This window comes from Cygnus olor, chromosome 4 (assembly GCF_009769625.2).
Source record: "Cygnus olor isolate bCygOlo1 chromosome 4, bCygOlo1.pri.v2, whole genome shotgun sequence".
Taxonomy (NCBI): domain Eukaryota; kingdom Metazoa; phylum Chordata; class Aves; order Anseriformes; family Anatidae; genus Cygnus; species Cygnus olor.
In genome coordinates, this window is record NC_049172.1 from 31,336,054 (window position 1) to 31,353,216 (window position 17,163).

Consider the following 17,163-nt stretch of genomic DNA (forward strand, 5'->3'; position numbering starts at 1 on the left):
CTGTCAATTAAAGGTTCAAGCTAATTTTCAAACTATGCTTATTTATAAAGTCTTTTTAGTTCCTTATACACAGTGGTATGATTTATTTTTGTAAGTAAAAAATACAAGAATAAATGTTGTGATAATACTATGAACATATATTCAAACGAGTATCTTAATCATTGCTTATTATTCTGTTTTCCCCCCAAGTTACCAAACACAAAGTTATGTTTCCAGAATTTGTTCCCACTGAAAATTCACTTTACAGATTCTATTTTATGGCATGTAAATATAAATAAAAATCAACTGCATAAGGCTCATGAGGTGTAACATCTCAATCCAAACACAGCCTGAGAGAAGTTTAATGGTGATTAAAAAGTAATATATGATAATAATACATTCCTCTTAATATGCTAGAATTGTTAATATTTTTGCTAAAAAGTACAGAGATGTATTTGCCTAGCCCTGTAAATAATAATAATAAAAATTTAGTTTTGATGGAACTCTGCATGGGGAAGGTCAATGAAAAGATCAACAAATATAGGCCATGTTATCAAATGGCTTCTTTCATTGTGAGCCTTTATAATATAGCTTCTAAGGATTGAGAGTATGTGCTTAATAAGCTTGCTTCAAAATTTACTAAAGCCAGTGAGAGTCCTTTTGCTGTTTTCAAGCCCCATAATAGATAAAAGTGCATACATTATCCAAGAAACACTAGCAACAGTCAGACTTCTCAAGTCAAGTGCAGCACCAACTTTAAGACATATTAGCAGAGTCCTCTGCACAGCCAGCCTTAGTTAGTAAAACCACAGAAAACCAAATTCTTTTGCATATATGAATTCAAAGAAAAGCATTTGATCCAGAAGATTAGAAACAGCTAAGCATTCTGTAATTTGTAGTTTCATTGCTGCTTTCACTTTTCTTCTGCTTGTTTCAACTTTTTTTTTTAAAAAAAAAACAATACTAAGATAAAGTAGATGTATTTGTAAATGAAACAGACTTTGAAACAGACTTTTTAAATTATTTTACCTCATGTTTCAGTTAGAGAGCCTCTATTGAAAAAGCAAATCACTATATTTAAATTGAAGAGGCAAGAGAGCACACACTAAGGAACTAAATACCCAAAGTTATCTGAGAGAAATGTTTAAGCAATTTTATTTTTAGCTGTTGAGTGCAGCATTTACCTGAAGACTTTACAAAGGAAATACCATGTAGGTATTTCTGTGATCTCTTCTACTATTTTTGGAGCACTAATCTACACATTTTTAACACCACTTTAACCTGAGGATGTTATCCACAAACCTGAACGTGGGAGACTCTTAAATATATGTACACATTGGAACAATGACTTGAGAAATTACTTAAACGTGAACTTGGAATTACAAAATGGAGAACATGCTTGTTTTGTATCAACTGCAACACTAAAATGCAACTTTCATTAAAAAGAAAACCCCAAGATTTCTAAAATCAGTGGAAAAAATAATTTATTGCAATTTATTTTGCACATTAACATGAAACATTTATACGTATATATTCTGTGCTCATAAAGTATAGTAGATAGACAATTTTTATACACAAAGTAATTGCACTATCCTATTTTATAATGCAAATATTCAGAAATGTCAAACAGATAAGAATGGATATTATTCACGCAAAAATGCACGATACACTGAAGTTATGGAAGGTCTAACACATCTGCAACCTTGTCCAATTTTACCAAATGTATCAGCTGGTAAAATAAAAGATACTATGTCCCCTTACAAGCTATATATCTTTTAATTATGCCATGATGCCAAGAATACCATCAGGTTCTCCCAAGGAATAATATAAAATTATTTCTAAAAATTAGAGACCAAAACAAAAGGCAACCATGACAATCGTGTCCTAGCAGTATGCCTGTCAATTCTGGGAGCTCTATCAGAAAAGAATTAGAGCACTATCAGTGGCCTAAAATTGTCCAGCAAACTATTATTAACATGACAACTTAATTTAGTTAATATAAAACAATGCAAAATACATTGCAAGAGAACAGCGTTTCAGTAAAAGTACATCAGCACATGCTTCAAATGGCAGTGTCAGACAAACAACTGCCTCCTTTCAACATAGACAATGTTTACTTAGTGTCTACAAAGCCAAAATGCAGGATGACATCAAAAGAGGTACCTTTTTCTAACCAAGTTTTAACAGTGCATCAAGTGTTATTCACAAAATGAACAGGAAGCATGGTAATAGCAGAAGTAAATCTGATAAACAAGTTTTATAGAATAGTTTTCATAATGGTGCTTTATGTATTATTTTTACAAATAGTTCTTTAGGTTCTTCGTTCTGCCAAACAATTGAAATGCTTCCCATCTTTCCAGAAATGTCACTGATTTTTGCAACCACTGTACTGCAAAGATGGAGATGAAGATGGTGTGAAGCATCAGACTGAAGTGGTTATTTGTGGCGTGCATATTATGAAATTTTTATTCGGTTTTATTTGGTGATAGGAAGGGCCACATAACTGACATGCAAAAACGCATATCAAAAAGAAAAAAGAAAGCTTGAAATACATGCCCATAGCAGAGATATAACAATACCAAACACTAAGGAAAAAGTAGCAAGCAAGCCTGGAGGAAAATGATGAGTATGATTTCAGGACTAGGGCAAAAGACAATGTTACTGCACATAGCAATGGGAGATACAAAGTGAAGTAACATCCATAAACTCATCCTTACTGCCTGGCCCTCTATTTGGAGACAGTATTGCACCCTGTTCAGCGTCCTTTTCCTCTTCCCTCAGCTCAGAAAGCATCTTGCTTTGTTTCCTTGAGTGCATGCAAGTAGAATTTGAAAAGTAAGGGATTTTCTTTGAAGCAACCACATAGTGAATCAATGCAGTGACAAAATATGTTTGACAACTTGCAACCAGTATTAGTAAATAATAAGAATAATAGAACAGAGCATAGTTAACAAAAGCATTTCTTTTGTATGTGTTTGTGGTATGTAAGAACGTAGCAGTTCCTACATTCCCTGATGAACTACTAGCTCTGAGATACTTTAACTTGTTCCAATTAGTAATGTGGGGACGTGGGAGAAAAACATATTTGGAAGAAGGGAATGATGGAAATTGCAGTCAGACATCTGAGGTTCTCTGCAAGCTTTATGTTTTATAAGTCAGTTTCTCATGAGAGAAGCTGCAGTTGAATCTCTGTTCATGCAAGCAAGCAGACAAGTAAGTCAGAGTTGCTTTGGTTCTATGTACATTTCTGATACAATTCTAAATTTTGCTGGAATGGTATTATGGAAGAGATACCTTAACTGGGAATAATGTAAAGGAGCAGCATTCCGAACAGACAGTGATTCTTGTAAAACAGATCTTTCCCAGAAATAAATGCTGCTCATTCACAATAGAGATGCCAACTTGGTAATCAAGTCTGAAGTATGATGAGCTGCTCCAACCCTATCATGTTCTACAGGCTCAGTGAAGATATGGCATATTTTAGACCTTGGTTTCATACCTCTATGCCAGCTGTAACCATTTTGTCCTCTTCCCCCACCATATATCAATTACTGGGCTTCAGGGTAAAATATGCTAACAGATTTGTGAATGCTGAGCTAATCAGTCCCTTAGGTATATAATGAAGAGGGGAACACATCACTAATATGATTCAAACCTAGATTTAAAGATATTGGAGGTAGAAAACTTCACAGTAAAAGAATTATCAGCAGAAATATCTTCAGGATGACTTAAAAATATTTTCAGGTTTACTTCTTTAAATCAGTTCCTGCAATATTCTGGAGTGACCATTCAAGAAATATATATAACATGTAGATTCCGAATATATGTTAACATGCAGTATTAATCGTTATGAATGGCCCCCACTGAAATTAATCACACTACACATGATAATAAACATAAGCATGTGTATATGTTTGAAACGTCAGATGGAGTATCAGAAAAGAAAACCAAAACTGTACCTTTGCAAAGCAATTACTCTAAGGTAATACCACATAAAAAGTTGGTTATCTGATTTCTGCTTTTGGATTACAACTATTATATACAGACTATAAAGTGCCAGAAATAACAACAGTTTGGAAATCTTAAAGTAGGAAATCTTAGAGCATCTTTTTGTGTGTGGACAGATGAAATGGTGCAGGGAGTGAAAAAGAATGAAAAGACCATTAGAGAATGATCTTCTTTCAAAGTCACCTCTAACAAAATGATTATCAGTTTCATTCACCACATGATTTATCTTTCTACTTTCCTATTCTCTGAAACTTGAGAAACCTGTGATGGGGGAAGTCCTTCTGTGTATGATAATTATGTGTGTAACTGAAACTAACAAAAATCAAGAGAGACTTTTCAAGTGTGCTTAAGCTGTGACTCTTAAGTGCTCCTGACAACAGTTTTCTGTCAGGTTTATTTCTGCCCCTATGTCCTCTTCTACAAAGCTGAATTATTAGATAATGGTAACAGCAGGTACCTCTCAGGGCTGCTGTCAGATATTATACAAGATCTCTAAAAGGAAATGGCAATATTTAAAATTATAAACTTCCTGAACCTAAACTTAAAGTCACGTGAGATTGAAACATAGAAAACACAACCTTGACTCAGTACTCATCTGAAGTTTTACATTTCAAAGTACAGTATTCCCTGATACAAATGATAGGACATATTTTTTTAATGCAGAAAAAAGTCTAAGGTGTTTAATTAAAATATATTGCATATACACGTATGGATTTGAAAAATGGTAACCATGTGAAATTACAGTTAACCTTGATATAGAACAAAATCATAAAAGTACTATCAAAAGTGGTGCCCAGAATATTATTACAAGTAATATTTACTAAAATACAGAATTCAGTGGAGTTAAAGTACAGGCTCTCCCCCGAATTTTAATACTGAGGGGTTAATATTGGGAGTTATCATTAAAAAGTCAATATTCATATACTTGGGTACCAGTGGTATTAAAGCTAGAGCCGATTTCCTAAAGATCCCAAATGGTTTAGCAGCCTAAATTTCATTTTCAGAAGCACACGAGAATTCAAAAGTACAATTAATTCTCTGTGACTTTTCAGTTCAGTAAAGGTAACTCACGACTTGCATTATTTTAGTCTGGTATTTTTAAGATTAAATACATTAGCTTAGAACCTTTTCTTTTTGTATTACTTCAGGACAAATTTCAAGCTATGTGTATTACTTTTACCCACTTTTCCCCCTGTTTGCAATGGGTGGAATGCACCTGCTCAGCTATGGCAAATCAACTGGCCCACAGTAACCTGATTAAGTGTTTAAGTTTGTAGCCCACTTATGAGTCTAAATCTCATTGTCCTTCAATAAGATTTTGGCTACTATGTGCCCAAACTTCTGAAATTGACATATAAGCTCAAAGACCACTTAGTGCTTGAAGAGCTTTACACTATGTCATTTTGACAGCAGGATTTAGTTTCATATGTCATTCAGAAGACATATTTTTCACCCTGTATATTTTTAAAGTAAGACCTCTATTACACAACAGTCTCTGTCCAAGCAAGCAGATCCATCTGAGATTAACAGAACACCACACACATCAGGTGCAAATTTGCCTACAAGTAGTTGCTGTACTGTTGCCTAAATATTTGAAGGCACATTTATTCACTCACTGTAAGAAATCAAATGGTAAATTTTGAAGTGCTGATAACCAGACATGTCAGCTAAACAGAAACGGACGTTATATTGCAAAATCTAGTATAGTGGAGAATTCCGTAAGAGAGAGAGAGATAAATATTTAAACGCTTGGCATTCCCTCAAGGACTTTTTAAAATATGAAAGTATTCTTTCAGGGATTGCACAAACTCCAAAGGCAAATAATCACGGCCTTTAATCTGCTGTCAAGATAATAAATGCATTAATGAAAGTGTGTACAAAACTGTTCATTTCTTCCAGGGAACATTTATTTTGCAAATGCAAATGGATCTCAGTGGTTTAGATTAAATTTGTCATATTTATACCTTGTTTAAAAAAATACACTTTGGTTAGTCATACCTCTGTCTCTGTACTCTTTCTGGACAAAAACCAAACCTGCATTGGTTCTTTTTTACCCTTCATAGAAACTGGACCCCTATATTCCAGGTGGAACTGAGGATCTGAATTTTCTGGTGACATAAGACACCTGAAATTGAAAGAGAAAACATGTAAATCTATGTACTGTGCACACATGCCATGCACTATATAAAATATTACACATACAGATACGTGAGCAACTTAACAAAACAGTTGAATCTATCTTCAGATCATTATTATATTTGCACACAAATAATGTTGTATCATAATACACTCTGCAGTGGTTTCATATGAACTCATGTACTTAAATAATGCAAGATGATAAGGAGGAATAATTTTAAACTAAGAAAGGATGGATTTAGATTAGATATTAGGAAGAAGTCCTTTACTATGAGGGTGGTGAAGCACTAGAACAGGTTGCCCAGAGAAGCTGTGGATTCCCCATCCCTGGAGGAGTTTAAGGACAGATTGGATGGGGGCTCTAAGCAACTTGGCCTGGTGGGACATGTCCCTGCCCATGGCAGGGGGTTGGAATTAGGTAAGTGATCTTTAAGATCCCTTCTAACCCAACCCATTCTATGATTCTGTGATTCTAATGTTTTGATAGGTTCCCATCGCTATCAATTCTGAAGACACTTTGATGTTACATGGAAAAAGTGCTTTAAAATGTCAACAACAGTAAAAATGGTTGCTCTCTTACCTGTATGTATACTCAGAGACATTGATCTTTCCTTTTTCTCCAGTAGTTTCTGTTCTGCTTGTTAGATTGACTGTATTTCCAAAGAGACAGTAACGTGGCATCCTTTGGCCTATGACACCTGTGACTACCTCACCAGTATGGATTCCTATTGTTATCTTTAGAGAGAAAAAATAATGCTTGAATATTTAAAATCAGTGTGGCTAATCTGCTGCTTCCAACTAAATACAGATATTATGCCATTTCTATTTACTAGCTTTTTTTTTTTCCCCCAGTGGACAATTCCAGCTTCTTCAAAGTTTTGTATTTTGTGTCATTTTGTCTCTTATTTATTATTTCATTATTGTATTGTTATGTCTCTGCCTTCCATAAGAAAGAACAAACATCATATTTTTCCAACATGCACCATGCCATATTGCTATTACATACTGTGAAATAAAAATAAGTGGAGAGAGTGGCATATTCTGCAGATCTGTGTTTAATGAGCTCTCAAAGATGCAGAAATGGATGGTTTAGGCCAAGAAAAAGACTGTTTCTCAAAAGAAATATCATGGTATTTTGCACTTAAAAGCTCAAGGACAGGGGTTTGAAGAAACTCATTCTTATATCACATTATGGTTACTGTAAAGCCCCCAAATCAAACCTTCTCACTTCCTTGCCCACTGAAAAAGTGAAAAACGCAAACCTAAGCTAAGTGTTAGAGCAACAAGCTTCATATAAATAGAAATATGTATCAAACTCATTACTTATTTTGCCCTCAGAGCTTTTTGATGAGGACAGGTAATTAACTGGTCAATGCAGCCTCATCAATCCTATATTAATGCACCAACACCTTTAAAAGGCCCATAATGACTGAACTTCACTAATATACATTATTGTTAGAATCATAGCTGTAACTGCCTATGTAACCATACTTTTCTATTTATAATGCAATTATTTTCCCATGCTGACAAGAGGATCTCAAGCACAACTGAAAATGTCAACAAGGGATACTATTGTTCTGTTCATTGAGATGAAGAAGGCTCAACTAATTGTATTTGATGCACAATGCAAATTTGTTGATTAGATTAAAAAGATCAGAAAACAAACACACATGACGTGGACCTAATTTAGTTCTTTAAATGGCTAAGCATAATTTTAAGGTCTGAGGAACTATACATACTACATCTACATGTGACTCTTCATATTATTTGTAGAGATCTGTCTCAGAATAAAGTTTACACAGACTGGGACTTTAGCATTATGATATTTCAAAGCATTATCATCGTATCAAAGAACAGGCTCTTCATTCAAGCCCACACATTTACTAACCTGTACAGGTTCACCATCTACTTGAACTTGGCCTGCTATTTCCATCATATCCAATGCCAGGTGACAGATAGATCGTGCATGATGAATGCAAGGCTCTGGTAGACCACTCACTGTCATATACTTGTCCCCAACTGTTTCCACCTATTGTGCAATAGGGAAGACATGCATTGTTCAATTACTTGAGTTCAAAATACTTACTGTGGACTTTACAGTACTAGGATGGATGTAGTGCTTCCTTCAAGGCGGCTTGTCCTTTCAAATATTTTCCCTTCGCTTTCACTCAAATCATCCTAATTCTAATGACCTCTTCTTGTTATTGATAAGCATTTATTGTATTGATAAACATTTAGTGTATTAACAAATTAAAATAACACTGATCATGTGAACTTCAGCCTCTCTTTTCGGGTCTTCTAGAATTTGTGTAGAATCTGAGTGCCATGTTTATTTTGACTCACACACTTGATTCACTTGGTATAGGACATAAAACTGATTTCTAGAAAAAACTAGCAACAGATTTTATACATATAACACACAAACATACACATGCACATATATATATGAGACGTACATAACTACTTTTCTATCTCGTAACAGCCATATCTGCAACTATACCTCATTGCTACCGAAGGAATGAAATTCACATTGAATAACCAAGTAATAGGTTATAATTTACAACCAGGAGACCCAGGTATATGACTTAAAGCACGGGGTCAGCAGAACAACCAACTGCTTACTTAAGGGTTTACATTTGCTAAATGTGGAAGGAAAATTATATATCCACCCAATGGGTGACTGTGCAGAAACACTGCTGGAAACTATGCCCTTTATGTTCCTTCACACAATTAGAGATAAACAACATACTCTTCTTTAGCTATGTAGTATCAGGCAACACCGTTCAAATAAAACTACTTTTTTCAAAAGCCTAAAGTCCAAAGGATGGAAAAGAGAGACATTACAGTAAATTATTGAAAAGTCGCAGTTTAAATTACTTGAAAATTTTCTGCTTACCTTGTAAACAAATGGATTCCTTCGTGAATCAGTTAGAATATCAAATCTTGTGTAAAGATCATTTAAAAGATTAACAATCTTCATGGCTCCCTCTCCAGAGGCATGTTTACTACAGAAAGCATTGAATCCAACAATGCCACTAAAGAGAATGGTGACATTGTCATACCGCTTAGCTGGAACAGGACGTTTGTGTCTCAGCTCATTTGCCACTGATGGTGGTAGAACAGAGTACAGTAACCTAAATGAGTAAGGAAAGAAAGGCAAAAGCAAAAAAGAAATTTAAGAAAGGACTTTACATATTGCAGACATTATTAATTCTTCTGACATGATCCATTAGTAGTGTCTTGGATCATTTCTACTTACTGCTTAAGCATTTCTGCTATGTCTACTAACCCGTCAGCGTGGTGGTACAGAAAGATAAAGTAAGTGGTCTACAGAACTCTGTCAAATAGTAACATTTTGGGCATTCATCAGATTCGCCTCGCTACAGCAATGGCAGGTAAGAAAGCTTGCAAAACTGCTATTTTAGGTTAATTAGTAAAGCGAAAAGGATTGCCAGTTCACTTCTCATAACTGTCCATATAAAGGAAGGAGCCATCAAAAAACCTGTGTGAGCCACAGCCTACGTTGCAGAAGACATTTGACAATCTGAATTAAGGAAAACCCTATCAGGAATTAAAATGAAATGCTCTTTCTTGACTCCAAAATTACTGGCGCTGCGTATCTTTTACATTCCTTCCCAGATTCTTTTATTTTGTGAAGAAGGTACCTATAAATAATACATTGCTGTGACTGTTTCAGATCAAAATCAGGATTTTGTTCTTACGTGTCTGTCTTTTTCTTTTCATCTTCCAGTGCACGTAGTGTGTGCTGCAGTCTGTCAGTGAGGATCTCAAGCTCTTGAGTCAGCTTATATTCCTCTCTGAACTGCTCTCCCAAAAGAACCAGATCACGGGTAGCATCATGCAATGGAATATCACTCAGATATAACCCTCTTCTGGTTAAATCATCCAAGTTCATCACACTGCAATGTGGAAAAACAGATAATAATATAGGTACAATTAAGTTTGCCGAAGGAGCATTTAAACCTCAGATGAACAGCAGAGACTGTGGAATAACAGAAAAAAAATTATGTTTCTAAAATTCTGATGAGATGTATAAAATATCCATCTACAAATTACCTTGTGTTCACTTGTGTTAAAACATGTCTCTTGATTTTTGAATTTAAATACAGAATTCTTACTGAGGATTTCCATGAACATATGAAATGCACAGTCTTCAGTGAACAAATAAAAGTGAGATTATGTTAAGGTAGCCTCTACTCTTCTCGTCTTCATCCACTCTCTGTTTCACTTTTACACATGAGATTAATGAGGTAATCTGGCATACTACGTCAATAAACTTTTAGCTAAAGCCCTCCATTCAATTCCCAATCCCAACCACTCTTTTTATAAACATCACTGCTCTTTTAAATTAAAGCTTCTGAAAAAAAAAAAAAAAGAATCCTCATAGGAAACTAAATCATAGTGACATCTCAGCTTTCCCAGAATAAGAAATAAAGGGCAAGACTTGCCAAAAATCACTCAATCATGAGATATTCTCACTTGTCCAAACTAAGACAGAGCATCCCAATGTTTATATTGAATTATTTAATCATCAGCTAACTTCTGATGTTTAAATGCTCCCTCCTCTTTCAGGATAAACCAAATTCAATTAAATCAATACCTGAGCCAATTCATCTCTGTAGAACTACTCTCATAAGTGCTCATAAAATTAGTAATTGTAAAATGAAAATCAATATTACAGAACTCTTATGGTTTAAAGTACCTTGGTGAACAAAGAAAGAGAATGCTGTCTGCTTCGGGCAAGTAGATCATTTGCCCTTTCAGGCGTAAGCAACTGATTTCTGTGCCAGTCAACTCATCTTCACACTCCAGTTTCTCTACATCTAACAGCCCCTCCTGGTGATTAAAAAAAAATATCACAATTATTATATAACGGCATTGGCACGTGTGTTACTTATCACAACACATATGTAAGTGCTTTCACAATGAAGGCTGTCAGAATGTCTAAAAAAGTTACACCCAATGTTAAAACCCAGTTATCATTTGAGCACAACACACTATCCTTACTTTAATACTATGATTTTCTACTTCGAAGTTACAAAACATGGTATCTTTCTTTATCTTCATGTTTATAACTTCTTGTTTTCTTCTGTGTGATTTCTTCACAATGGTTTGAAACAAGAATTGCCTATTCTATGAAGTTCTAATTGTGCCTGGAAGAATCTCTAAGAAATCTTGTTGGTTTCTGTCAGGTACAGTTTTCTATAAATAAACAGGCTCTTTGGCATAGTAGGCTCTACTCTACATGCTGCATTTCTTCACATTTCTGCCTCCTCTCCTCCCCTCCCTAGAGAAAAGGGTACAGAAATGTATAGGAATGTATGGGCTCAAGCAATAACACATTTCATATTTGTCTCCCATATTGTTATGAAGCAAAAGTGCATGTAATTACCTTTCTACATTTACTTTGGTACAATGCCGTATGTGGGGTTGGCCCCTTGCAAAGAAAGCATCAGGCATGAAGTAAGTGTACTTCGCCATTCCTATAAAGCATTTAACCTAACTACTAAACATGAATTCAGACCTGACACTTTTTCTTGTCTCAAGACTCAAAAGGGATTGAGCTTACTACTGTTCAAAGAATATTTTCTGAACACTTCTGCTTTTTCAGCACTTCTTATCTCTCCAAAGCATACTTACTTATATAAAAGCCAGGTGAATATTCTCTAATTACCTTGGTCCTCAGTACAAAGACTGTATTGATATGTGAGAGAATCCCATGAAAACTAATATCAATATGAGGCCGGACCAAGGAGAAAACTGACAACAGACTGCAATTTCCTGGCTGCAGCTAAATGTAAAGGGGAAAAAAAAAAGAAAGAAAAAATGAAATATTTTACAATAAAACTATACATGGAGTAATTATATTCAATTAGCTTAGATGACAATACTGAACAGAAGAGAATATGTACTTTATACATTTCTCCATTAGAACACAAGGTTTTCAAATTAAGGATTTTACAACAAAAGTATGTTAGAATTCAAAGTACAACTCTAGCCTGCAAGATAACCTTGTAAATTTGTGTTAGGCTATTTCACATTAATTATCTGACAAACTGCCCCCATTCTACAGTAAAGTATAAAAAAACTCTTCAGTGTTTTCCTCTTAAGTATCCTCCCTGTAACTCCTTTTTCAATGATAATCCATATTTTCTAGAGTGTCATCTGGTAGCAAGGATTTCAATGGTCATCCTCAGCAGGCTAAATAGTTATAGCTGTTCCATGAATGACCTTTAGAAAAATTTTCAAAGGTCTTCTTTCAAATCATTCCACAAAATCCAGGAAGACATCACCACAAGCCAATAGCAGGAAAAAGTAAATAATGTAAAATTACATTTAAAAAATATGGCTATGATTCATATACAACATAGTATGTGCAATACTAGCCCACATAACTATAAAGGCCATTTGTTTTTTTCATTCTTTTCCTTTTGTTTCTTTCTATCATATCATTTTTTCCTATTGCTTATTTTTAGAAACTCTGTCCTTTCAGGCAAGAACTGAGTTATCCTATTCATATATAGAATACATAATATTAAATGGGCCTTTGAATGCTCCTCTATTTCAAATAACCAGAGGAAATCGCAGCAGCTGCATTCAGTTCAGAACACAGATTTATATCACAATCATAGTTTAGCACACCTCAGCTAATATTGATGCTTACAATGCACAAGCTAAGAAAGTATATAACTTCTGTTATTAAGCTCTTCCATTTTTGTGCATCACACACCTCAAGTATATATCAAGGCATTTTTGTGAAGTAATATATACAGACTATGTACCTGCTGCTACATTATAGAGAAGTATGTGCAAGACTATTTCCTAAACCACAGGCCAACAAGTCATGCTGTCTTAAGTCCACTCGTTAATCTAACACTTTTGTAACAAATATATCTTGGAGCAGGCTAGTGAAAAGTAAAAAAATAAAAATAAAATTAAAAAAAAGAATCAGGTATCAAGCTAACACCTGAGCTGCATGGGTGATCAGGTATTCTCTGTTTGAGCTTACTCTCTGGTCCGTTACTGCACATTATAGACATGATCTTTAAGGAACAGAATTGTTGCAGGTTAAGGGCTATTTTTCATATTCTTTTTTCAAACAACAGGAGCACAGTGCAGGAAGTGTTATACGCTTAAATGGAAATGCTGTTTAGACAGAGAATCCTAAACCTGTTTTATTCATCTTTTAAAATAAATAAATAAATAAACAACAGCTGTGTATCATCTATCATAAGGCATCTCTATGACTATGTAACAGAATCATCTAACCTGTGGAAGGACTCTGTATATAGCATTGCCACACTGTGTGACCACCAGATCTCTGTCAAATATTATGTGGAAAGGAAAGGCCTTGCAGAAAGTATAGGGACTGATGCGAGATTCTTGGGTACCATTTTCTTCAAATCTGTCAAGGTCTTCATAGTAGTCCTCTTCTTTAGACTCTTTCTCTTCAATTAAAAATTGAATGTGGTCACATTCCTCATTTCTCTGTTGAATAACCTAGAAAAAAAAAGTAATGAAGGAAAAGATGAAAGACTGAAAACCCTTCTATTCATTATTAACTGGAATGCTACTATGAAGACAGGGGATACATTTAGACCAGAAAGACAAATTCAAGAATGATAACTGTATCTTTAAAAATTCTGTGTTCTAGTAAGTATTTCTGATTTTAAAAAGTATTTATAATTCCAGGGGAGGAATTGTGTCTTTGCTTAGCAACAGTTGTTCTTCACATGAACAATATACTGACGATCCTTCAAATATAATATATATGTGATGAGTGAAATGTACATCTTGAAATCAGGGATTCAGGCTCAGGTTATGCTTGCTTTTATTGGTATGTGCCTCACAACAGGACTCTCCCCTCTCCTTGAGTGGATCTGTGTGAAGTCTTGAATTACAAAAACCACTCGAATCCTTATTTTAATGAAAGCTGCTTGCAAGGCCTATAAAACAACAGCAAATAGTGCTTGATCAGAGGGTGAGCATGTCACAGTCAGCCGGAAGAGAGGTAAATGGAGCAAAGGTTTGAATGTGCAGTTCTTATCCAAGCAAACTGATGAGTTCAAGATCACACCCAACAGATAAAATGAAAAGCAATTACAATCTTCTCAGAGTCGTATTCCGTATTAAATGAAATCATAGACGACTCTGGTTATTCTGCATCAGTGAAATCTCAAATAAATGTCTTGAATACAGCATTTCACTTTAGTAATTTTACTGAAAGTTAGTGAAAAATACAAAATTAATAGGGATTATTTTGTTTGCAGGGAGAGTCATATGTTACAGTATAATTAAAGCTAATAATTAATAGAATAACATAATTTACCCTGAGAGGCCAAATTCACCTCTTCTCAAGCCTAATTAGATTTAATGACTGGAACAGAACAACTCTATTTACACAGTATTGTTCAGCAGCAACGTTTTGGAACATGTTGCTCTTGGTTCTGTTTTCACAGAGCCTGATTCTAACAGCCACTGAAGCAAAAAAAAGCTTCTTAAAATCTCTAATGCATCCTGATTTTGCCCTTTACACATCTAGCCACAGAAACTAACAGTTAAAATATGAAAACAAAACATAGATTGTGCAAACAGTGATGTTTAGACTATTAAACATTTCCCCTCCACAACTGTTAGCTGTGTTAGTTGGTGGTTTGGGGTGTGATGATACTTTATTTGTTCCTATTTGCACGCAGCAGCATAAAACAACATAACAGTATTTTATTTCTAAATGATGCTTAATTTAAGAAGGTGGTGCTCCTAGATCTCCTATTTGACTATACATTTAAAGGAAAGAGAGGCCTTTCTTGAGGACAGTTTGGAGCAGGAGTCTGATGTAGGTGCTCTATATAATCTGGTGCATTAGTCTTCTCTTTCTATTGCGTATATAACTTAGAAAAGATCAGAATTTACTGGTGCAGGTAGGTACATAAAGCTGGATGTAAGAACAAGTTCAAATGCTAATGATGATAAAACCCAATTTCCTTTAAAAACTGTTGGTAATCCATGTGACAATGCATAGCAAAGAGAAGCAGGAAATTACTAGTTAATAAGAGGTAAACCACACAGGAAAAGTATGTGGTGGTCATTTGAGGAAAACAAATTATGTGGATTCATCTAGTAAAACGGAACACAGGAGATGGAAACCTAGTTTTCTTTTGAATTTATGGTTTAAAGGTCTTCCATGTCTTCCTCTTCATATAAATCCTTATTCAAACAATTGTGAGGGACTGTGGCCATACTGGGGATTGATAAAATGCAGTTAGTGTCTTAGTTCTTATCTTCCATGTTCACTCATGTACACTCCCACAGGTTTTGTTGTATTATTAACCTTTACTATTATTGTGGCCAAAGGATAGCTGAGATTATACACAGTAACCTTTTTCAAATTATGTAGAATTATCACTAGAATTCATCTATGCTTCCGTATGATTTCCAGTCTTGGATCTTACTTCAAAGAGTTGCTCTTAACAGAGGTGAATAAAACAAAACAAAACAAAATAAAATAAAACAGTACTTTGGATGAAAAGCTTCTTCATTCACCAACGCAGTCATAAAATTCATTTTTAAAGATTGAATATTTTTAAGGAAATGTTCACAACAACAGCAGATAATATTCAGAGATAATATTACCACCTAATGACCATCTTAGTCACTGCATACTCTGTTACCATGCTACACCTGTACTTACAGGTTTTTTCCTGCTACCATGCAGCACTGTAAGGGTTTTTCATAACTTCCCATTTTTTATTAGAATGAATGATGCATCAATAAACAAAACTCAAGTGTTAGTTAAAAAAGAAACAGCATTAAACTAGACCTGCTACATGCTTCAAGACATGTCTAGGTATGTTTGAGCTATGATCCTCTGCGGTTACTACAGACTTTCACAGTGATGAAGTCAGTCATCATGCACATTGTGCTATTTTCCTTATCTTTATAGATAAGAACTGTGTCAGTAACAGTATAAAGCTGCGAATTTCCCCAGCATCTTCAACTTCATTTGCAACACTATTTTTGACTAGACTCCAGGTCATCTAGAAATACTGGCTGTACTAGCGCATCATGATAGTGCAGCAGATGCGCTACAGGCAAAACACATGGAAATGTGTCAGACCTACAAAACAGCCAGAGCACCAGCTGCACACTAGTGGTAAGCCTGATATGCTGTGGACATGACAGATTTATTGAATTTGGTTCTGGTCCTCCATGCACAGATCCTTATTAACAGAAGCTACAATCATATTCCTCTACAGGCTAAGAAAGCTACTGAATCATCCTCAAATAACTCCCTATTGGGTATGTAATTTCATGATGTCTTTCCTGATCATTTAATTTATGCACTAGCTAATCTTCCTGTCTTGTGATCTCACCCACCTCAAACAACTTACAACTTCCCTTTTTCTGAGGCATTTCAGATACAGAAAAAAATCAATCTTCAAAATGATATATATTGATATATCATTATATATATACATATATATACATATATATATATATATATATATTTCCTGTCCTAGAAGATGAAATCCATCCTAAAGAAAGTAATGAAGATAACACAGAATAACATGGGCTGTCTGCTTAGAGAGACCACATTCTACAAGTGCATTCTTGAATTACAGTGACATTCACAGTAACTAAGTTCTACTCAATTTTCCTACAATGCCTTGAGCTTTTACTTGTCCGCAAATTTAAAATCAGCACTTCTGGCAATTAACATAATATGTTAAAGTCTGTCCTTTCACCCTTGTACACATGGGTCCAACCTAATTGGCCAGATACCTACTTGGCATAAAGACCTGCTCTAGCTACTCTGAAGTAAGCTTAACGAGGATAGAACTCTTCTATTGTCTCATTCTGCAAGCAAAGTTTGCAAGCCACAGAATTTCAACATCATTTTAATATTGTTGAGGAAGCCTCAATTAAATGCTTGACAAATGAAAGTTCAGTGACAGAAGTGACAAAGCCAGGAATTAAGTCTAATTCTTTTGCCTCCCTCTGTGGTCTTAGCTGAAGTGA

At 34.9% G+C, this 17,163-nt stretch overlaps 1 protein-coding gene across 1 annotated transcript in view; it reads right to left on the bottom strand.

Annotated features, from left to right (window-relative positions):
- Positions 1-1,449: 1,449 nt before the first annotated feature.
- GUCY1B1 (guanylate cyclase 1 soluble subunit beta 1) overlaps positions 1,450-17,163 on the bottom strand; it is a 42,001-nt gene continuing 26,287 nt past the window's right edge. The window contains exons 6-14 of the mRNA XM_040554515.1: positions 13,414-13,644; positions 11,819-11,935; positions 10,847-10,980; positions 9,846-10,043; positions 9,020-9,257; positions 8,012-8,152; positions 6,704-6,858; positions 5,986-6,112; positions 1,450-2,785 (exon numbers count right to left, since the gene is read on the bottom strand). Coding sequence (XP_040410449.1) covers positions 2,762-2,785; positions 5,986-6,112; positions 6,704-6,858; positions 8,012-8,152; positions 9,020-9,257; positions 9,846-10,043; positions 10,847-10,980; positions 11,819-11,935; positions 13,414-13,644 — 1,365 coding nt within the window. The 3' untranslated portion in view covers positions 1,450-2,761. The remainder of the gene's footprint in view (positions 2,786-5,985; positions 6,113-6,703; positions 6,859-8,011; positions 8,153-9,019; positions 9,258-9,845; positions 10,044-10,846; positions 10,981-11,818; positions 11,936-13,413; positions 13,645-17,163) is intronic.